Source organism: Taeniopygia guttata, chromosome 1A (assembly GCF_048771995.1).
Source record: "Taeniopygia guttata chromosome 1A, bTaeGut7.mat, whole genome shotgun sequence".
NCBI lineage: Eukaryota > Metazoa > Chordata > Aves > Passeriformes > Estrildidae > Taeniopygia > Taeniopygia guttata.
This window is the reverse complement of record NC_133025.1, coordinates 45,361,467-45,385,421: the sequence shown is the minus strand read 5'-3', so window position 1 is coordinate 45,385,421 and position 23,955 is coordinate 45,361,467. Positions and strand designations below refer to the sequence as shown.

Here is a 23,955-nt window from a genome sequence, read left to right as displayed (position 1 = left end):
CATGCTAGAACAAGAAAAGGTGGAACATCTTTTACTCTCTTTTTCTTATTTTTGTCTGGGTTTGGTTATCCAAGGCAGAATTTCCTAAGATGGTTTTCTCTATTGTTAAATGCATATACAGACAGCTATAAATGTGGATGCAGGGCCACCTCTGTTTTGGAGACGTTTAATGTTTCAGGTCATTGATCTTGAAGCAGGAAGGAGCATGGTGGTGTTAGAGTATTGTGGGTTTAGAACCAAATGAGTGCTGCAACAGCCTATTTAGCATGGCATTGCAAACCAGCAGTGGTCTGTGGCTTAAAAGCCGTGATATTGACCACTAAGTTTATGCCTGCACTAGTACATAGTGCAGTGAAATGGGAACAAGTCCATGCAGTGAAAAAGTTGTTGCTGACCTGATGAACTCATTATATAAATTTAATTTCTACATCTGATGGTATAGATCCACCCAAAATAAATTAGTTTCTCATGCTTTAAAACTGCTCTGCAATCCAAAGCACAACCATTAAATGGACTCTTGAGGTTTCCTTTGAAAGTAAATATTTAAAATAAAGTAGTACCAAGTTGTTTAATTGTTCCATGAAAACTCATGCACAAAGTTTGATTTTCATGTGTTTTTTACGCTGACACTTTTCCCTTAAGCTTCCAGACATTTCAGTCATTGAATATTTGAGGCATATTCATAAATGGAATAAACAGCAGAGGGTGGCTTTCGAGTGATGGGCACTTGGTATTATTTAGTAAACTTCATTATACAGGCATCAGCAGTCTAATTGTTTTGCGAGATGTACCCAGCAATGCAGCTGGTGAAGAGCTCCCTTTCTTACCAAAAGATGATTGAAATTATTATATGCAAGGCTGTAAAGGCCTATTTTATGTTGAATTAAATTGATTAGAATGAAGACATGCTTTTTTCTAATAAAAATTAATCCAGATTTTAGAAGGAAAATATCTCTACACACTATAGATTGTCATATGAAATTATTTTTACTACTATGACCTTTGAGCCAAATAAAAACAGGAAAACCAGAGAAAGGTTTATTAAATGTCAAGTGGTGAAAACTATATAGAAAGTCTGTATTTTTCATGCCAAATAAAAATTTCTATTTTTCTTGTAGCCAAAGCAACGTACATCCATAGTATCTTCTCTGGAATTTCACCGAATGAATCACGGCCACAATTATTTTGAAATCAACCCTTCCATTGGCTGTGCAAGTTTTGTTTCTACTCCTGCAATCAGTCCAGCTAATTATTCCTTTGGATCTCTGGAATACAGTCTTGAAGAGAAAGAACTTACAGGTATAGAAAAAAGAACCTTACTTTTTCTGTCAAAAAAGCTTTATAAAACTTTAGGTCTTTGGGTTTAAGTAGTAATTGCTGTTGTCTTTGGTAGTAAAATACATTTATTATAAATACACAGAATTATTCCTAATTTTTTTTCTTACTACTCTACAATGACTTCTGATATTTTAAGAACAGTATTATGAGACATACTTTTGTCCTGAATATTATTTTTTGAATAAAACCCCTTTAATTTCCAGATTTGCCTAGAATTTAGGTATTATAGTTTTTCAAATCATGGTGATTCATACATCTACTTTCATCATTGTGTGGTCAATATACTCCAATAAGAATTTTAAGTTGAAAGAATGTAATTAGAAATCATTATGTACCCACCAATAAAGATGAGGAAGAGAAGATTTCTAAGAAGCCTGTGATTGTTTCTTCAATAGTGTAAAACTTCAATGTATTTGCTCTGATGATAAGAATTGAATGGAGGGATGGAATGGGGAAGGTTTTATCTGTAAACAGAGATTTACATAATGAAAATGCTTTAAAAAGGACTAAAATATTTCCTTTTTCACAGATCAAAGCTTCAAGAATAGGAAATTGTCAGTAAACCAAGCATTTACCTTTGTCCTTTCAAATGCCATATAAAGGTTGCTTTATTTAGGGTAAATTTGTGGCAGAAGTCTATAGTATTTAGGAAAGCTGATGTTATGAAACAAATGTCTTTGATAGCTAGTTTATGGGATCTGCATATCAAGTTTAAAAAGGTATTGTATTTAAAATATAAATAGGAGTAGATTACTATAAAATAAAAATAATAAAAATGTTGAAATTCAGTGCAAACTTATCAATTGGTTTTTGTAGCATTGGTCTTGAATGAGATGAATCCTCTTCATTCCTAGTTGGTAGAGATTGAAAAAAAATAATTTCATAGCTAGATCAATAGAAAACTATATGTTTAGGGAACTATTGTGAAATAAGAGTGAGAAATCCTATCTTCTTTGATGAAGAGAGAGAGAAAATGATAAGAGATTATTCATATATTTTTTATTTAATGTAAACAAAGACAGTATGTATTATCTTTGAAACTAAAAGGTGCTTATATCAAGTATATAGCAAATATTTTCAAACATAACTGGAAACAATTTGAATTGTATCTTTTATTCCTAGGTCTGGGGGCATTTGATTCTTTCATGTTTTGGGTGTTTTCTGTTGTTACTAGTTTTTTTCTATGGTAAATTCTCCTCAGCAATCACAATTTTATTCTGGGTAGTTGAATGATACTAAATATTTCTTGATGTTTAAAAGCAAAGATAAGAAAACAGAAAGAACATTCAATGATTTTAGATAATTAACTTTTCCAGATTTCTGCTGTTGCATAATTCTGTTTAAGTTCTTCATTGTATCTGGATTCACTTGACTCTTACCTTCTTTGGTTAAATCTACACTCAATAACTTGTAATTACTGCATTTAATTTTATCTGAGATTGGGACTATAAGGTCATGCTTCTTAGAATTTTATGCTTCTAATTTGGGGATGATTTGACTAATGGATTGAGTGAAAGCTGGTCAGAAAGCTAAGAAAAAATAACAGGCAGAATTACTGAAGTTCAGGGTATCTTTGACAAGCTTTTCAATAGTACATTTTACCATCAGTAATCTTTAATTTACCATTTGTAAATGAGATAATTACAATAAAATTATAATTCCGCCCTCCATTTTCAGCTGGTATCCTAGAATTATTTAAGTAATATACAGGATCCTATATTAGACACAATATTACCTTGAATGAAAAAACTCATCTTTATTTTGATCATTTAGTTAGTTTTGACTCCTTACTGATAGATGATGCATTTTAACTCTGCAAGAGACAAGGAGTACTAATGTGGAAAGAGAGTAACAAAATCTGGAAGGAACACATCAAAATTGCTTCTCTCGGAAAAGTTTTTAAGGCTTGTCTCTTATCTAAAATTGAAAAGCTGAACCTGGAATAATAATGGTCAGCAAGGAACAGCAGAAACAGTGTTCTGTTAGCTGGCTGTTGTTTCACTGAAAGGTCTCTTGTTTCTTTTCAAGTTCTACAGTGACAACAAATACAACTCATCATATGACCTAACTATAACCTTCTGAAAATTCGTGGAAAGTCTGCATCTTAAAATAATGGTTAGTTTAATTGAAGATTTTTGTGCATTTAAGTGAAACAATTTAAATACTTTTTACAGGATTTCTAAATCAGAAACTTCCATCTAAATAAGGCGTAAGTATTTCCCTACTCAATTACAGTGCTTTTTAATGTTTTTTTCAAGAAATTTGCAGTGTTTCATTATAATTCAGATAAAAGTGAGAGATGAATACAACAAAATAATTATTCTAAAATCATCATAATTTTACCTTTACCTCAGGTAGTCTAGACTACTTTTAGTAGTCTGCTACCAAAGATTAATCAGCCTGTTGTTGATGGTTCCTTTTTATGTTTGGGGATCACAGTTTTGCTCTTGGTGTTTGCTAATTCCCTACATCACCTGAAACAGGGGTCCCGATTTTTAAGAAGTGTATTTTTATCACATAGAAAAACTCTTACAAAGATATATTTAATATCTGAGACATATTATTTGAATGACAGTACATGACAACATTTCTGATTAATTATCTGGAGAACAGGCCACGTACAATGCTAAATATGTGCTTCAGCTTTGACATCAGATAGCATTGTAGAGTTAAAGAAACCAGGTACATTGTATGCATGGATGGCAGCAGATATCTTAAAATCAGGTTGCCTGATGTGAGAATAAAGGTTCTGTCCTTTGTTTTGAACTTTAACTGGTGGAAGAACCTGCAATAAGTTGGCAACATTTCTCTCTTTCCAGTATGTGTAGGGCAGAGTATGTGAATGCAGCGTTGGCATGACTTCTTTTCAGGGCTTTCTCTGGTGCTAGATCATTGACATCAGAGAAGCATTCTCAGATTCCAAGTGAATGGTCATGCTTACATAGCATTGCATTTCACCTCAAGCTGGAGGCCAGTGCATCCCAGTAATATCAGCCACTACACTTGGTGGTATAGGAAGTTACTGAACTAAAAGTGAGACCACTTCATTGCACAGGGAAGTCATTTCTGTGGGTAACTCTGTCCCAGGAAGATGCCTGTAATTTTCTTCATCATCTGAGTACATGTTTAGTAGGTGTTCTGTAAGATAACACACATGAAAAATTAAATACCTGATAATCAGGTGATTGTTGTTTGTGAGATGTTCCTCATGTTACTTTGATCATGAACTAAGACCACAGACGTGCAAGATAATTCACTGCGGGAGATGGCAGCCTGGGCTTTCAGGGAAATGCCTACCTAAGAGATCTCTGCTTTGTTTTCTATATCCCTCAAGTTCTCTAGAAACTGTAAATCTTAAAGATTGAAGACAACAAAATTGTGGTCTTTTGGTAACAGCAGCTTGGCACAATCAACACTTGCAGCTGAAACCGTTGGTCTGGATGATTTTCATTTTTACTTGATCAGTGCAAATAATGGAACTTTCTCCAACCCATATAATTTCATTTTGTCTTCTTGTCCCGAGTATAATTGGGCCATGAAATTAAAAAGACAGTTCTGCACAGGTTCTTGTTCTGTTTCAGCTCACAAAATAGGTCTGTACTCAGATTCATGTATGCAGCAAAAACACCAGCAGATGTGTGAAGGTAATCTCATTACAATCTTTATTTTCAACCTGTGAAAATCTGTACATTTTCAATAAGTTCAGTATGCCATTCATTGTAAACAAGGATACATTTTTTCTCTCATCTTGGTGTGGCACTGAGAAGTATTTACTGAATTCATCTCTTAGTTAGAAATGCTGTCTCCAGTGGACCTTAAAGTAGCTGTAACTGCTTTTATATGCCATGTTCTCTGACTGTGAGAGACATTTAATACATCTAAGGCTACATTTTTCCTTAAAACAACCCAGAATAAACAATTTGAGAATTTAATCTTTAATGTGTAGACTATAATTTTTTTTCCTTTTACTTTTGAAAAAGTTATATTTGAGTCACACCTTCGATTCCTTCTATAAGTGTCTTCAGATCTTTCTTTACAGTACATATCTGATTAAATGGTTCTGTCTCACAAGTCCTATTTTAGAAGCAAAACCAGCCCTAAAAGCATAAAATTGGAGTTTTGTCTTTTTCTTTTGAGACAATCAAGAAATACAACCTATTAGAATTAGAAACTTCTTTCAGAGATCAGGCCTAAAATTCTTGGCTATGTTGCATTCCTTTATACAGTCAGAATTTATTCTGGTGCAGGAACATTTCTTTATGTGACAATAGCAAAGCTGCTCTTCAAAGTAGGTCATGTATTTGTCAACATTACTTTCTCATTCAATTATCTTATGTATTAAGACTTGATATGAAAAGATCAAACTCTGATGTCTATGTAGACTCTTCAAGCCTTGTTTCTTCAATTATAAAAGGTTTTGGAACCTTTGGAACTAGAAGTGAAATACAAAATGAAAGGAATACAAAGAAGAAGAAAGTAACTTCTATTGCCAGAGCATTTTTTTGGGTGTGCTGTATACAAGTTCATGGTACACTGTCTTTGTTAACAAAACCTCACTAATTAGCAAAAGAACACATTGCCTTCAAATGACAGAAAAAAGGGAGAATATTGACTTGTAATGAAATAAGAATAATCAAGAAATTTTGGTAGATAAGGCTTTCCAACCTCCTTTATCCAGACACCTGTACATCCAGTGAGGTAATATCTAAAAAAAACTTGTATTACCAGTCTGTACCAACTTGTCATTGATTGAAAACTCTTTTCCAGATGAAATGGCTTGGAAGGTCAAATTCAGGCCTCTTTTTTCTGGTTTTTAATTTTCTTCATGATCTTCTTGATTACAATGCAACAATTTCTGCCAAGGCATCTTCAAAATAGGTTAATTTGAGCCTTTTCATCTGCAAAGATTATCTGTTTTTCCCTATAATTTATTGCTACATTCAGCCGAATGTAATTAGTAAGACACAGTAGAGCTATTCCAGGAACTTCTACTGGGGATCATGCTCAGTACTGTCTCATACAGTTTATTTTTTGTTCTAATTAACTTGTCCAGCAGATGTAGCATGTTGAGGTCTCCTTATGTTGCCCTTCTTTTTACTGCTTCTAATTTCAGCCTTTGCACAGTTATCCAAGGCAAAACACTGTCCCACAGGGACAGAGAAATGTAGGGTTGATTAATATTATAAACTTCTTTTTGTTAACTATTACTGTCTTTGCACAATCTAATTTCAAAGCAATGTATTTCATGGAGCTCATTGTAATTATATCTCAGTGTTATAAATATGTCAACACATCCAAAAATCTAGTGGCAGAAAAGTCTTCTGAGGCAATACCTGGACAGCTGTGGCTGAAACCAATTCCTTTTGTTCCAATCAAAAGCAGTATACCTTTTTGCAAGAAATTGGTTTGTGCTAGTGCTTTCATGAAATATTAGATACAATATGCCGCTGAACTTAAAGGTAATCTCCTTGGAATTAACTATGTTATTCCAACTTAAACTTCATGACAGCCCTTCAGTAATGCCTCTACAGTATTGTCATTCAGTCTTTTCTCAGGCTTAAATGAACTATCCAGGCTAAACCCACTTAGTTGTTCATGTGAACCTGCTCTCCAAACATGCTGTCTCATATATCACTCACTATGTGGACATGGTGACTGCTAAGAAATGGTAAAGTAAGATGAAAATAAAACTATTTTTAGCAAGCATATTGAGGGAATAAAACTGCAGATGGGTCTTGAATCTCTGTTGTCAGATATAGCACTGGATGTGTTAATCAAACAAGGAATGACATGAACAGCTTATCTCTTTTCAAATCAAATTCTGAACCATCTGACCACATGTGGAAAGATGGGTTGAGCCATGTGCCTGCCTGTCTTTTGTTCAAATGGCTATGCTTCACAGGATTTGCTCTTTTCACTCACATTATTTGCTTACTCTGAATAAAGCCCGTTAGCTATTGTTGACAATACAGTATTACATTCGAATACTTAGGGTATTTTGACTAATTTTGAAAGCCTGTATTCTTAAGCCTTTGTCTGGCAAGGAAGAAGGTAGGAAGTAGAGCAATGCTGTGATAATGCTGGAGATGAAAATTTTAGAGACTGTCCTAAAAGTGGGGAAAATTTCCCTCAGGATCCTTAGGAGCACTGTGTGTTACATTGCTGCCAGGTCCAGGAGTTGGCTATTTCTCTGAATCTTTTTTTGCCTCTGAAGTAAGCATAATGGATAGCTTACTGCAATGTATGCATGTTTGTATACATGTCTATCTGCAACTATTAAAATCGTTTGCACTTCATTTAGTTGCATACATCCCCTTCCTTGAGAGGTTTCATCACAGATAAAAAAGTGCTTCATCACACCATAAAATGATTCCCTGAAGGAGCAATAGATACTACCATATTAAGTCAATAAGGACTGTCTAAGGACCTTCTTTTGAGGAATTTTATTTTGAAGTTATGAGTGCCATTGTTAGAAGCAATATAATTTAAAATGTTATTTATCTACATTTAATTTAGTTTTTTCCAGGTGTAATAAATATCCTGACATGTAAGGTCAAATGAAAAAATATTTTCTGTAATGTGTCATTTACAATTCTTAGCCATCTCTAGAAGCAGAGTAACTATAGACAATACTCATATTGTCATCTTAGTCAGCTCTTTGCTTTGCTGTTTTGTTTTTGAGGGTTTTTTTTTGTTTTTTTTTTTTTGTTTGTTTGTTTGGTTTTTTTAACTGAGCTAGAAGTAAAATAACACTTTAATTTGTAGTATGACCATTTGAGGAGACAGACTCTTTTAGTCTTTAGGATGTCACCATACTTTATATTGTTCCCTTATCTTTTGATTGGACATTTTGTAAATGAGATTGACCAAACTCTGGAGGGATGCTCTTGAAAACTTCTTCACTTCATCAGTCAGAAGAATTGCCATTGCAAGATGAAGGCAATGAGCACTTGATGTCTCAGTCTTAAATTCCTTACAATATTGTTTGTATTGTTTGTAGCTTTCTTTGACCCTGTAAATGCACTTAAACTGATTGTAACATTATTTAGAATATTCTATCTTACATTTCAATTTATTTTTCTTTTCCTGTGTCATGTCCTCTTATTCATATTTAATTGCTTTTCTGCTTCTTCTCCTTTGTATCTTTTAGAAAGCTTTCTACTCACCAGATGTATTTCCAAGCCACATGTGAGATGATTAGAACTTAAGAAAATAGCAAAGATCTGTGTCTTTTTTTGTAGAAATTTTAGTCCTCTGGGTATAATTAGTGATGTCCAGTTTTAAGAAAAACAAAAAGCTCTCTGTATAATACACTAGTCAGTAACAACAAAAAAAAAAGTTTTCTCCTAAGGCCATTCTGAAATTAAAGACAATTCTTGTTTCTCTCTCTTGCCCGCAACTCACTAAATTTCTTTCTTTGTTTCTGTTCCTTGCTGGCCCATTGTAATGTTAGTATCATTTGATGTAACAATCCTCCCTCTTTATGTAGTTCCAAGCCGTATATAAAAATGGGGGTGGGAAAACAAGCCTTCTTTACCTTTGGTGAATATCCAAAAACTAGGTTAGAGTCAGTCTTCCTCATTAGTGAATTAATTATGTATTTTATAAACAGCTCTAGCTGAGCAATGTAAACATGACAAATATCAGAGTGCATTGCTGATGATAGTGTTCTTGTGGAAAATTAAGCTTTGAAGCCATTTAGTGAAAGACCAAAACTGAACACCAGTCTCCCTCATTCTGGAATAGGCACTGTCATTTTTCCTAAAATGGATATGATGCTATGAGTTTCAGAATTTTGATTCCAGCCTTGAAAACCCTTTTTTCAGCAGCATTTGGTCAATAAATCTGAGACAATTTCATGAATTTAAGAATGACTGAGTAGATCTTACTGTGAAACAAGATTAAATATTTGCATCTGGTTCTTGCTATATTGAGTAACTTCTATACAGTGGCTAGTTTGATTTGTAATTTGAAATTTAAAAAGTAATAGCAGGTTTAAAAAATTTTAAAATATTCCTTGCTTTCAGGAACATTTCTACCTTTTGGTAGAAATTACTGATTGTACAAATTCAGTGTATAATAAAATTGAAACTCAAAATTTCTCAGAAAATCCACAGAAACACTATATGTTACACCTAATTTAGCACTTGATCATAAAAATTATGTATATGAATTTTCAGTAGTATTTATAATTGTAATGTAGCTCTAACAGTAAAGTGGAATAAAGAGAAAGGACTTTTTTTACATTTCTAATTTTTACATAGTGAGAGATTAACTATCTTCTTAGAGCTATGTGGAGGGTTCACTGGGAGCTTGGACTTACTCATTTGAAGAAGAAAAATTTGAAGAAGAAGGTGCACATGGCCATGTCTGGGGAATATACAAAGCTGTACTCTGAAAATATGTCAGAACTGTCAGATACCCAAACAAATAAGTTCTCATAAGTTTAGCAAAAACAGGAGGACAGATAATAATTGGTGATTGGTCTGAATAAGAGTAAAGTTTCACCTACCCTGTGCCCTATTTGACTGATTATTAATGCCTTTGGGAAATGCATAATTGGAAAACAGTGGCATAGTGACACCTCTTCAGAGTGTTACAACCGTTGAGTATTTGCAGCCCAAGGTCCTCCTAAGCACAAGCACCTCCTGTGTGCTTCTTGTGTAATATGTAACCTTTCTCTATGTATGTTCTATGAATGGATCCATTCTCCATGCAAGCCATATGCAGATTTTGTTCCCACAAGGAATTTTGCAAGGAGTTACACACTTAACTAAGTATCTAATCACCACGAAGGAGTTCCATCTTTTGTTTCAATAATAATTTAAGAACTCAGAAGAATAAAAAGTGGGTTCACTGTTTTTATTCTAGAGCTTTTATTTGTGTCACTTGCACCCAGCAAATCTGATGCCAATTTTCTGCATTTCAACAGCACTATTCATAAGACTAAGATTCTCAATTCCTGAGACAGAATAATTTTCTAATCACAGAATATTCTGAGCTAGAAGGAACCACAAAAATCATAAAGTCCAACTCTTAAGTGCATGGCCCATATAGGGATTGAAGCTACAACCTTGGTGTTATTAGCAGCATGCTCTGACCAACTGAGCTACTCTCTTGGCTTTTTTTTTTTTTCCTAGTTATGCATATTTTTCTTATATCAAAGAAAGACCTTTTTAAAATAATTTAGAAGGAAATACATATTTTTGCTTTTGTTGGTGTTTTTTTTTAGCTCTCATTATTGTTTATGTATTTACAAGGATAAAAGTGTTGCAAACTTACTCTGTAGTGGCATTATATATGCTTTCTTAATATTTAAGTCATGCTGAAGTGCCCTGTTGCCCTGATTTTTAAAAATGTTAAATTTTCTTTTATAATTCTTTTGAAGGTTTTAAAGTTCTTTTAAAAGTTTTCCATGCCTTCAGATGTTTACATATTTCTACTGGAGTTCTCACGCACTGTTCATGTAAATAATGATTGTTTTACATTCTTCTTTGTAGGAGGAGAGAATTGGTAGACTGTTGGTTTAACCAATGTGGTTGGAGAGATGGCAATTGCATCCTCCAGTCCATTGTCACTTTTAGAACTCTATATATTGCGAGGTCAGAAATAAAATTAGCTCTTTTTCTCTTTTGAACTTACCAAGCTTCTGTGTACTCATTTTGCGTCCAATAAAAACAGTGCCCTCTTAAGAAAGAACTCTAGATCAAACTTCTACCACTCACAAGGAATAACATTAATTGTCTCCTATGAATTTTATTTTTAAAGAAAATATTAAAGAATTGGTGCCTCCAGACATATCTCATAGAATGGCAAATTTCTCTATAATTCTTCCTCCCAAAATCCATTCTGTCAACGGTAGAGGGAACACACACCAAGGAGTTTGTGTCACACTTCTGATGATCAATGTAATATTACCTGCAGTCTCTTTTTTAAAGTATCATGTTGATTGTAGCTTTGATAATGGGATCTGTGTTTCTGGCACAAGTCAGGCTCTAAGTGGCTGTAGAGAGAAGTATGTCCTTATGCAATTGTTTCCAAGATGCTTGTTTGTCAAGTAAGAAAAATCTCCCTGCAAAACCTCAATCTATATGTGAAAACACAATGACATGCAAAAAATAATTTCACCATTCCGTTTTAGTACAACTTTAATTAAAAATCTAGTTTAATATTAATGCATCTCTAGGGCCCAGCTTTTTTAAATTTAAGTTTTTCTTCAAATATAATGCTCCCTGAGCAACTTTTAATTTATCAAAGTATCAAGATACCAGATACACACACATGCACACATATATATATATGTAAGCATGCTTGAGAGCTGTAATGTTACTTCTCTTTGGTGACCAGTGACAGGACTCGAGGGAATGACCTGAACTTGTGTCAGGGGAGGTTTAGGTTGGCTATTAGAACACAGTTCTTCACCCAGAGGGTGTTTGGGCACTGGAACAGCTCCCCAGGGAAGTGGTCACAGCACCAGCCTGACAGAGCTCAGGGAGCATTTGGACAACGTTCTCAGGCACAGGGTGTGACTCCTGGGGACGGTGCCGTGCAGGGGCACGAGTTGGACTCAATGAACCTTGTGGGCCCCTTCCAACCCACCATATTCTGTGACTCTGTGATGCTGCTATGCTTAGCTTACATGAAGTTTAATTAGGAGAAAGCTAGGTGTATGTTTATTCAGTTTTAGTGTTCACTGGATTCCATAGAATGCTATAAGCAAATACTGTAGTTGAATTCAATATTTAATAGAAAGGATTCAATAACAAATTATTAAAGGTTAATTTACTTTTTTATTTCTAATTTGGTATTTCCCAGAGTAGGACCATAAGGTGGTCACTGGGGACTTTTGTTTCTGATAAATGGGTTGAATTTATGAAAAACCAACTTCTGCCTATACAGCAGTCCTCTAAGAGGCAGTTTAATGTTGCTATTACTAAGGCAAAAGTAAAAACCAGATAACCTTCAAACGAATCCTGTGTATCATATAGTTCCTTATTGGATCTTAAAATATTGGCTTAGAAAGTCTAGTGGCACCTTAAAAATGATGGAAGAACAAATAATCTAAATCTAATCTATGTAAAACTAAACAAAGATATAGTGCTCACATTTGAACCCACATTCCCACTTAATTTTAGCCAGAAGGAAGACACTTCAGGATTGCATTCCAAGATTGCTCCAGGATGTGAACAAAACCACTATAAATAGGAACTGTGGAGAGATTTCCCAGCCAAAGGAAAACACTAATGAAGATGCACCTGTAAGCCTTCAGTACAAATGAGCTTCAATTAACCATGAAAAAATTAGATGAATGAAAACAATGAGAAATGAGAGATTCTGAATGTTCTGTAGAAAAAGCTCTAATTGTCCATTTTACCATCAGAAAGCCTAACTATGAGATACAGGTTTTGTATAACCAAGCTTTTTGTTTTGCTCTTCTTTCCTGGGAAAAATTCCAGGAGTTAGATGTTAAAACCATAAATATTCAATTATTTGAATCACTTGCTGTCTATCCAAGCAATTAGAATAACCCCTACCTACTTACTAGCTAGTTCCTATCCCTCAGATAAAGTGAGATCATACTCAAAATTGCCTTCCCCTCCCTCCCTCCTCTGAAAAGGTATTCTATGTCAACTTCATAGGCAAGACAAATGAGACACTGAAAAGTAAAAAAAATGGAGTAACAACATAAAAAAAGAAAAACAGTGCTGAAAATACAGGTTCAGGAAAAAGGGAAGACTGTTTTTGCCTGTATTACCAGGCATTTTTCACAAAGCTAAAAACAGACATTATTTCTCAGAGCAGCATGTACTGCATGAACTATTCTCCCCCAAGTTTGTTTTGTGACTTAGGAGATAGTTTTATATCATGACCACAGGATAATGTTCATCACCATTTACTTTTTCATATATGGTCTGTCCATCTTTTCATTCCATTTGTGAGTGATGTACTCCCCTTCAGAGCTTACTGTAGTATAGGCAGAAAATCCCTCACCAATGTAGTGCCAGTGGAAGTGAGAGACCATATCTGCCTACATGGGGTGTATACATGTTGTCAGGGGAAGTTCTCCTTGGACAGTGTATCACTTAAGAGTTTTTGAAAGAATTTAGGCAGCTGCACTTTGGTGGTTTCACAAGCAGCCAGCCCCCAACTGCTGTATCTTCATGCTTTTACTCTATGGCTGAATTTATCTACAGTGTAATAGAGATGGAGCACTGTTGGTTATCATCCATGTAGGAATGCTGAGAGTAAGCTCTTGATAAGATACTATAAGATGCCCGAGTGATGTGTTGCCTTTTATCATATAGCTACACATTGAAGATGATGGGGAAATGGAAACAGCACTAATCTCAATTAAAGATAAGGTGAGCACTACCGAGGTACTAAGTGCCTCATTTAATTTTGTAGAAAAATTTTAGAACAGACCTATTTCAAATTCCAATAAAATGTTGTAATGTGTCTTAATGATTATTTCAGGAAATAATCACAAATGATAATTTTAGGATTTCAGAAAATTCTGAACTGATATATTCCTTCTCTCAAGAACATTCTTCCACAGCAAAGCAGCAATTGAAACATCACCTATGGCAACAGTAGCTATGGGGAAACATTTTTTCTCAGTCAGTGAAAGCAAACAACTATCACAAAATGAGGTACACACAACATCGAAGCAAGAATATCTGTTGATGGTGTTTACCTGGAATCCTGATGAAGAAAACACTCTTAATGCATACTTCAATATTTTAGATTTTTTAATTGAACTCTTTCAAATTAATAATGTCATATATTTTGGTCTAAACTGCTCTGCCTCTTATTACTCCAAGGATGATATTGAGTTGCCTTAAATACTTAACATCACCTACATAAATAATCAGCACAATTACTTTAGGAAGTGTCATATAGTTGTTGCCTTTCTTCACCCTTTTGGGTTTTAAATGATCATAAATTATTATGCCTTGAATAAGTTCTAAACTTCTCATTGTAATTAGATGTCAGATTGTGTTTTCCTTATGAGAGCTTTATTTCTTTTTATGGGAGCTCTATGCACTCTTCTCAGCACTTGGAAACTGAGCTTGTTACTGGATATATGCTCTCCTCCTGTTTCATTCTTCTGAATCCCAACCAGTAAGGACATTCGTGCTTCCAAACCCCATATCCAGATATTGGTACTGAGTTACAATAGTGTTCAACAAATTAAAAAACCCACCCATCACTCTGCATAATTAAATTCTGCCTCAGCATCATAGACAGCACATCTTGTACAATTAGCATCATATCTGTAAGCAAATTAAGCTTAAAGAATGAATTACTAAATACTGTCATTAAAGTAGTATTAGGGAAAAATAAAAAAATAGTAAAAACTATTTTGCAACTGCAAAATACTACTTCGTATTAAACAAAATACAAAAAAAAAATACTTTGAAACTGCATTTCACAGCTTTCAGTTGTCTTAATCCTTAATCTGATAACCCAAGGATAATGGCAGTGATAGTACAAAATAAAATAAAAAGTTTTCTAGGCAGATAATTCATATTGTAAAAGAAATTTAATTCTTAGCATTCCTTATACCTCTCATTCCCTGGAATCTTGAGAACTAAAAATAAACTGACGATATGGCAGTATGTCCAGTTTTTCTCTTAAGTAAATGTCTATAATATCATTACTCTAAATCTGATGAGAAGTTTAGTATAATATGATTATGCTAAATCTGATGAGAAATTTTATATTCTGACTTGGAAATACTGTCAGAACTGTGAGAAAGAGAACAAGGAAAAAATGAATAGGTTTGTCAAAATCAGGAGAGAGAAGAGAAAGAATAAAAAAATAGTCAGTAGTTTGATTGCTAATTCTCATCTATACTTTAAAATCCTTCTTTCAAGTACCTTCTTTCAAGTTTTTTAATGGATATAGCAAACTGTTCTGCATGCTATCACTCATTCATTCATAACCTGAAAAATAAACTAGACTGTTTATAAAGGAGTTTTAATTACATAGTGTAGTTACATATGCTGTATTATTCTTTGAAGTCACTGTTTAGACCAGAATGTGGAAATGTATTATGCAAAATAAAATGTTCTGCAAGATACCTACACTTACAGGTACATATAACTATATCTATATAGTTATCTATAGAAGGTGTCATAGAATATTTGATACTGACAATATGTGCAATTTGGTAAGAAAATGTGTTTAAAATGCTGATTATCAGTTAAAATTAACTATGGACCTGATCCAATGTTTATTGGTAATAGTGGAAATTTTCTTACTCAGTATAGCAGATTTCAGATGGAATCAGACTCCAACACAGTTAAAATTACTGGTGTTGAACAGCTTTTTCTTTCTAAAAACACTGGAGGCAAATACATTAGTTCAAAACCAGTGGGATATCATTCTGGACTAAATCTATAATTCTAAAGTAGAACATGGGCAGGATAGAACTGAACAGCAATTTAAAACAGATCTGAATTGGACTAGCACACTTAACTGACAAGACTTGGGATTATTCTGTACTCTAAAAAGGCATTTAAATCTGCATGCTTCCTGTTTTTCTAAGGCCAGCAATCAATTTGGGACATTTTAGCACAGTACATCACTTATTTCTATTTCAGATTCTAAAAACTACTTTGAAGTATATGCCAAAAGCAAAATTATTTATGCCCGTAGATGAAATAACTCAGTCTCTGCGGCTCCTCAGATGTGAAGTGAATCTCTGCTCAGGAAAAATATAATTTTTAGTAATAGAATAATATGTAACTCTTAATTTTAAGTTGAGCATTTAGCATTCTAAGTTGAACATTTAGCATTCAGACAACTTTATGGGCTAAATTGTGACACAGAGTCAAAAGTTCTTCTGATGGAGGTGCATCAAAGAAGTCTGTCTCAGCTGGGCACAACTTATTCTGGGAAATAAAGAGGAGGGACTGTTGTCCACTGTATGTTATGCCAATGATAAATTTAACTTGAATCCCATTGGATAAATTGTTATTAGAAAAGCATGGAGGTGTTAGAAAAAATTTGTTGTTTTTATTATTTTTTACTTTTACTCAACAGTGCAAATTCATGCAAAATAATTTGAACTGTTACCTCTTTGCCTCTTTTCTTCAGATGTGTAAGATGTAACATGCCAGAAAAAAAAAAGATTGGTTTATCTCTTTGGTACTTATCATGCAGTTCAGTGAGAATTTCTGTTTGGTATTTTTGGACAGCTGTCTTGCTAGCTGGTTTCAGGTCTTGTGGCAAGCTTTCACACATCCACAGAAGATCAGAAGCAGTACACAGTCTGGCCCTATGTAGATTCAGAGCAGTATATAAATAGAAAGTCATAGAAAGAGATACCTAGTTCAGGCCATCACAGCTATAGTCCCATTACTACTATCTGGTTTTCAGAACAGTTTCTTAGCAATTTTCCACATAACTCTGAGCCCTTGAATATTCTAAGATCATCACAATTAAGCTCTTGTGTCATAATTTCTGCTGCTGTGGCATTCAGTCAGTTGTATCTGCTTGTGTTAGTATGGTTTATAAGGAGATTTCATATGAAGTGAATGCAGGACATATTATCACTAAGGATAAGATATGTGAATCATGCTAGAACTTTCAATGCCTAAATTAGATCTCTGAAGGTATTAATTTTGCCACAATTCTGTTCACAACCTTCCCAGATCTAGTGCAAATCCCACAATCCCATCCTGTGCTGGGGTGGAGAGGACACATTTCCTTTTAAGGATCCATCATGGGAGCTTCTGTCAGCATAAAACATGAGTGAATTTGCTTGATGATATAAAATTTAAAACTGAGAATAAGCATGTTAAACATGTAGAAATTAATGTGACAGTCTCTTCTGTGTGCCTGAATTTCTGTGAACAGTAAACAGAATATACAGCTTTGGAATACCCTGTATGGGGACACGTAATAGGCTGTAAGATGCTTATACAAAATTTGAAAGGTGTTTGCATTGCTTAATGGTATATGGTGTAGTGTTAAGGAAATAGAAGTTTATAGGGTGTTTTCTTTTGATTCCATCTATTGGTCACTTTGAACCTCTTTCTGGACCCAGAGATGCACAGTAAACATGAAAACTCTTTTGAAAAGTGTGGTTGTCAATAGAAATGTACCTTTTCACTAAAGTATTTGCCAAAGCTGTTTGAAGCTCAAAGCCTGAATAAGCAAAACTGATGCAGTTTTTCCCAATTACAGTTCAAGTGTGATTCTGCATATTTTTATATAATTAGATAGCATATTGGAATTATAGAATTGTGATAAGAAAAGATTTCGTGAAAACTGTGCTGTCCTGGTATTTTGCAAAGAGTTACTGAAAATAAGTTAAGTGTGAAGCATTTCCCAGATGGTAAAAATTCACTCCAAGGAATTTAAATTGATACTCAAAATGTTGCTGTGTTCATGAAGCTCCTTTTGCATCTTTAAAAAGAAAATTGCAATGTACTATAATCACTGACATTTGTACTATAATTTATTATAGGGGAGATTAAATTAACACAAAAATTGCAGGTGGAAATTTAATCTCACCCTGCATTAAAAACTTGCAGCATAATATTCTCATCTTTAAAGTTTTGACCTGTTTTTGCTGTATTATCATGAAACTGAGATTTCTTCAGGGAAATATTAGTAAAAAACCATGCCCTTATGAAACAGCTGTCAGTGTTCATTTAGTTACATAGACATTTCTTTCAGTTTAAGCAAGATTTCTTATGATCTTTTGACGCAGTGCTGGTTTCTAAAAAATATTTTTAATCAAAGGATTCATCATTGTTTTTTGCAATATTTGAGTCAGTTCATAATATCAGTCTAATATAAACCTTTCTTCAAATTCCATAACTTTGAAATGTAGCATTTTAAACTGTTTTGCTGTCTGCATTACTTGACTTTTTTGTCCCGAATTTTGCATATAATTTTGTTATCTAGTGTTTGATATGTGCTTAATGCAAGCTGAGTCAAGCAAGGCAATAATGCTAATTTGGTTAAAGAACAGAAACATACTGATTTAATTTGGCATTATTGACATAATAATCAGGATTAATTCATACAATAAATGGCACAATATATTCTTTGCCGAACATAACTTATATTGAAAAAATAAAATGAAGTACTTCCTTAATTAAAATATCTATAACCTTAATGCAGAGAATGAATCTTCTAAGTTAAGCAAATACTTCTGTATGCTTCTGCATAGTCTCGTCTTCCTAGAGTTTCCAACACACAAATTCATCATTTTATGAAAACAAACCAAGAACAAAAGGTCTTTAGTTATGGCTGGTATTAGTTCTCTCCTTGCTCCTGCATAATTCGGAAGCTGATCATGGTTTATCTGATATAGGCCACATCCTTGTCTATCTAAAATGTGAGGTAAGAAAGTGGGTTGTTTAATTTCTATGGCAGGAAAAGATGTGATGCTGCTCATAAGTGCTGAATAGTTGCCATTGTGTTCTTCAGAGGCAGCTGCCTCTGTTAGGGGTAGCTACAGTGTGTTTCATGATGTTTGGATCAAAGCAGTTGTTGGACTGATTGTGCTTCTAGTTATTAATTTATTTCTGTACAAGGAGAATTATTCTGATTTTTCAAAGAGAATTATCGCATACATTTTTGTGTATACATGGTATAGCATTGTAAAGGCAAACAATATAAGCCTTTCAGTTTGTGATATTGAGAAATGAAGGTGCTGTTTACTGATAGTTGTTCTGGCAGTAAAATACTGGAGAAAAACCTGAAAAACTGAGAGATTGATCCAGTTCAGTTTATAAAGCAGCCAAAGATGTTATTCTTAGAACAACTGTATTTTAAAATAAAACATAATACATAAGTATTAATTTAAATTTCTCTTAAAAGCTGAAGTAGTGATTCTGACTTTTTGAATATTTATACCAAATAAAGACAACATGCAAGGCTTATATTCCACAGTAGAGGACAATAGCTTGACTCTAAGCTAATCTATGACACAACAGTAGACCAATACTCGTTTTCTCTTAAAAGAGACATAAGCTAATGTCTACACTAAGTGTAAAATATGAAATGCAGACACTATAGTAGGTGATATATTTTTGTTAGATTTCTTATTGGTGGAAATAATACATAAAAATCAAGTATGTATGTTTTGCATGTAGCTGAGAAACTGGGTTAAATGCCAGCTCTTAGCATTTTACATTTATACTGATATATGCAAAGAAGAACTGTGAGCAGCTGCAGCATCTACTTCAATATTTTCTTCATTGCTATGATTTAACTTTTTCTTCTGTGTTTGAAGGTTTAAAAATTACTTATTCTAAGACATAGTTGCCTGGAATTAATCACTGTTGCCCTAACATCTTTATCACTGGTCCTCTGTCTTTAGAGGGATCCCTTCCTCCTTTCTAAAATACAAGGAATGACCATGCATCTTCTACTTTTCTAATGTAATTCTGTATGCTAAATACTGAGTTCTTGGCTGTGTAACTATGTCAACTCTTCAGTTGCTTGTACTGTCCTTCTGGCGTAACATACCCTGACTGTATTTCTTTTTGTGTCAAATGATATTAATTTGCCTCTTTTTCAAATGAAATTCAGAGTATCTATGAAGACTAAGCTCTGTAAAATACAGCTATAGAATGACTGCTAAAATTAGAGCTGGCTTTATGGTAAATATTTCTTCTAAAATACTGGGAGGGGAAGGAATATTAATGGTGTAGCTAATCTTCTTTATTCCATTACTAATTCATATTTTAAAAGTCCAAGCATAGATTACTGGATTTTTTTTTTTTTTTTTTTTTTTTTTTTTTTTTTTTGTGAGAGATCACCTGAACCGTATCAGCAAAATGAAAGCTGGTACCAGGACTGTGCTATGACTACCTTAATTTATTGCAATAGGACCACTGTTTAGATTGCAATGATTTTATAAAGTCCATGCTTTTGTTCAGTAGATCAGATGGGTAATTCAGTGCAGATCTTATCCATTATTTCTTACTGACATAAAACTTCCTGTGACATTAATAAGGGAATGGCTTCCATAAACCTTGCATAGGTATGAGAGAAATTAGTCACAAATATTTTAATGCTTCATTTGCTATAAAGATGTTGCTGAATATCAGTGACTATTTTTTTTTTTTTCTGAAAAGCAAGTTTAAAATTCAGCTTTCTTACTGATTCTATGCATTTGATTATTCAATGCAGTTTGGGAATAATACAAGTTGTTAGTATCAGTTCTTTTGTAATTTTGTTAATGTAAAATACACATCAAATCGGGACTGTTATTCTGGTCTTATGTAACATCACACTACTTTATAAACTGGATCCCAATTCTGAATTAAGTGGATTTCCATTCGGTGAGATTACTTTTTCCATGTTTTGTTTCCTCACAGTGGAGCTGGTTGCCTGAGCAACCGGTGAAGTGCCCAGCCTGGGATGCGCTGGTGCTTCCTTCCTCACTCCTAACCTGCATGCAGTCAGGGCTGCGCGAGCTCCCAGCGTCGGGAGCCGTAAGGAGAGCTTTGTCCAGCACGCTTTACTGAGTGAAAGGTGAACAACCTCCCCTGGGCTAGACAAAATCTGTGGTATTTTGTGTTCAGGGTTCTAAGAATTATGACGCTGGAGCTGATGCAGTAGTGAAGTCAGAGAACTAAAGGTGCATATCTAAGGACATGAGCCTCCATCTGTTCTTAGAGGAGGATTTGTCAGAGAAAAAACTGAAGCAGTGACAAGTGGAGCGACCTCTCGAGAGACACACATGAAACATGCAGCATAGAGATGAGCAGCAGATCTCAAACTCTTGTTAGAGCTTCATGTTCTCTGCACACAGATCAAGTGTTGCCCAAAAGATAGGTAGCTCTGTGAAACAGGGTTCCTGGGCAGGTTATTTTCAGAAGTCCTGTTGATGGTTTTCACTCTTGAGCTCTTGTAAAAAGATAAAACTCAACTGTTCCTTCGCCTGGATTAAACACAAAGAGAGCGGTAGGCCCAGTACTCCAAGAAAATTTATCAGTCTGATTTGTTCTACTGCAAATTGAAAATTTCAATACCTTTGTTTAATACACAGGAAAATTTAATCAGTCAATTATGTTAAAATATGTGGAAGATCAAAAATAACCATGGTATGTTTCTTGAAAGTATTAGCTAGAATAAGTACTCTTGGATCAGATGCTGTAATATCAAAAACAGTAATTATATTTTAGAAATATTTGGGGGGGTTGAGTTTATACAATGAGAAAAGGTGAAATTCTTACACTAACATTTCTTTTCCTGAGGCAGTAAGACAGTATTTTAAGAACATGCTTATATGCAGTGAAAGGAAAAATGAAACATTTTATTCCTTTTTTTACTCCTTTTAGTGGTGAAGAAAATAAAAAGAGATTTTAGCATAAATTAGTGGAGTATAACTTTCCTGCACCAGTTTGCTTTTAGCTCACTTGTTTAGTGTAGAGTTCTGGTACCTGAAGGGAGAGATGATGGATTGGAGGGTTTTTCCCTTCCTCATCTTCCATCATCACAATGATCTGTAGTGTAACAGTTCCCTAGTTTACATTTTTATATTTTACAGTCTCCTGAGCTATAAAACACAAAGGCAGGGCCTCTCCACATGTTTTGTTTACATAGCCAGGCTGAATGTGAGCATTTAAAAGCCATGTCACTGTTCAACATGTCTCTGGTACTAAATTACAGTGTAGAGAGTTAATTCGTTATTTGAAAGCTGCCCTTTTGCTAATGTATGTGGTGATTTTGCTTTTTGCTTGTATGAAATGTCCCTTCTTTGTGGGGGTGGTGGAAGTGGTATGTCTTCTGTAACACTTACAGCTAAACTGAAAACCCAGCCTTGTAGATATTTTAGTATCAGGAGAAAACAGGCTGTAGACAGTCAGCAATCCATGTACCAGTTCCATACCCATATTGCTTTGGTCACATGGATATAAGCTGGAATTCACCTGTCAGTTTGAATGAGTGAAGTTACCCATATGCATAATTAGACATAAACTTGGTCTTTTTCTAGGAAAAAACTAAGTCAAAATAAGGGGTTTTTCCTTGAAAAAAAATATTTTCCCACAAATTTTAAAAATACTATTAGTTAACGTAAGAAATATCCAGCCTATTTAAGGCGTAGTTGCCAAAGTATAGAATTGACAGCAAAATTACTGCTCATAGGTTTTTATCATATTATTAGCCACTTCTGTATGCAGACTGGACAAATCCGTTTTATACTTGTGATTTCAATATGAATTCACTTCCTGCAGGGGAAAACACTGACTAATCCCTTGCAGACCACATGAAAAAAAAGGCTCGTACTCAAGTGTAAATATCAAACAAAATTTGATTTATGACTTTATTTAGTTTTCAATATTTTCAAACTGAATAACCTGCATATAAACCATGTAAAAAACATGCATTCTAGTTCTGAACAGTTCCATTACACAATTTGCTTTCTAAAGACATTTGTGTCTTCACAGTCATAGAATCAGTAAGTGTGGGAAAGACCCCCAAGTTCATCAAGTGCAACCTTTGACTGAACACCAGTGCCACGTGGAGGCATTTCTTGAGCACCTCCAGGGAGGGTCACTCCACCAGCTTCCTGGGGAAGCCTTTCCTAGTGGTTTCGCCCTTTCAGTGAAAAAATTCTTCCTGATGTCTAATCTCCCCTGGCACAGCCTGAGGCCATTTCCTTTTGTCTTGTCTCTGGGTTCCTGGGAGAAGAGGCCAGCCCCCACCTTTCTACAGACTCCTTGAGCAAATGTTCCTGATAAGAAATATAGTCATTAAATATGTGTGCTGAGGCAGTACCATATATTCATTCACTTCAGGAAGCTTTGAAAATACCAAAGATAAAGTTTTCCACCATTTCATGTTTTCCCAGAAGCAGAATTATCACAAAATTATTATTTTTTAGTCATTCATGCTATCTGTGGAAAATGCGACACTCTGGAAATGCATATTATACTGAAAAGTGGCAGATGCTCACACCATATGGATTAGTGAGGAACAGCTTCATGAATGCTAGGTATGGCAGAGGATCCTCTGGGTATTTTCACATAAAGAATTGCGTGGGCATAAAAGACCCAAGGACATCTAAAATATTCTTGATCTCTCCTGCCAACTTACTGCAGTGCAAGCTCTGGGGATTTTTTTTGTGTGCTGTATGTCTTAAATGGTTTTGAGGAGCTACTTGGGAGACCTGTAGTTCATGGCATGTCTGCAGACAGTCTCTGAACTGTTCAGACCAGTGGCTGCTTGGCACCACTGGCTGTTCTTAGGGAGGACTAGATGCAGTGACCCCATCCTGGGTGTGTGCAGCCTTTAGTGATGGCATTTCTCCACGAGACTCTCAGTCTGTTCTTGGAACTGAAGTGAACGGATGGTAGTTAATACAAATTACATTTTGGTACAACACAAGCATCTTCTCTGTGGAATTTTAGCCACTATTGGAATAAGAAGAAATGGGTCTAGAGAACCCAGAAGAGAGATACCTGGAAATAAAAAAGCATTCTTTCTCTGGTAATATAAATGTCTTTTTCTCCCCTCAATCCAATGTCAAATAGATGGTATTTAGTAAAGAAACACCTTGGAAGATAGTTGAATATTATTTAGCACTAATGATAGTAGTAAAAGTGGAAAAATATCTGGGATTTAAACATGTATTTTATTAAT

The 23,955-nt window shown here is 34.5% G+C and overlaps 1 protein-coding gene across 13 annotated transcripts in view; it reads left to right on the top strand.

Moving 5' to 3' along the window:
- The window catches only part of ANKS1B (ankyrin repeat and sterile alpha motif domain containing 1B), a 404,826-nt gene that overhangs the window by 154,105 nt on the left and 226,766 nt on the right, over window positions 1–23,955 (top strand). For all 13 annotated transcript variants that reach the window (XM_030262159.4, XM_072923255.1, XM_072923243.1 and 10 more), the window contains one exon: window positions 1,119–1,299. In XM_030262159.4, coding sequence (XP_030118019.4) covers window positions 1,119–1,299 — 181 coding nt within the window. The remainder of the gene's footprint in view (window positions 1–1,118; window positions 1,300–23,955) is intronic.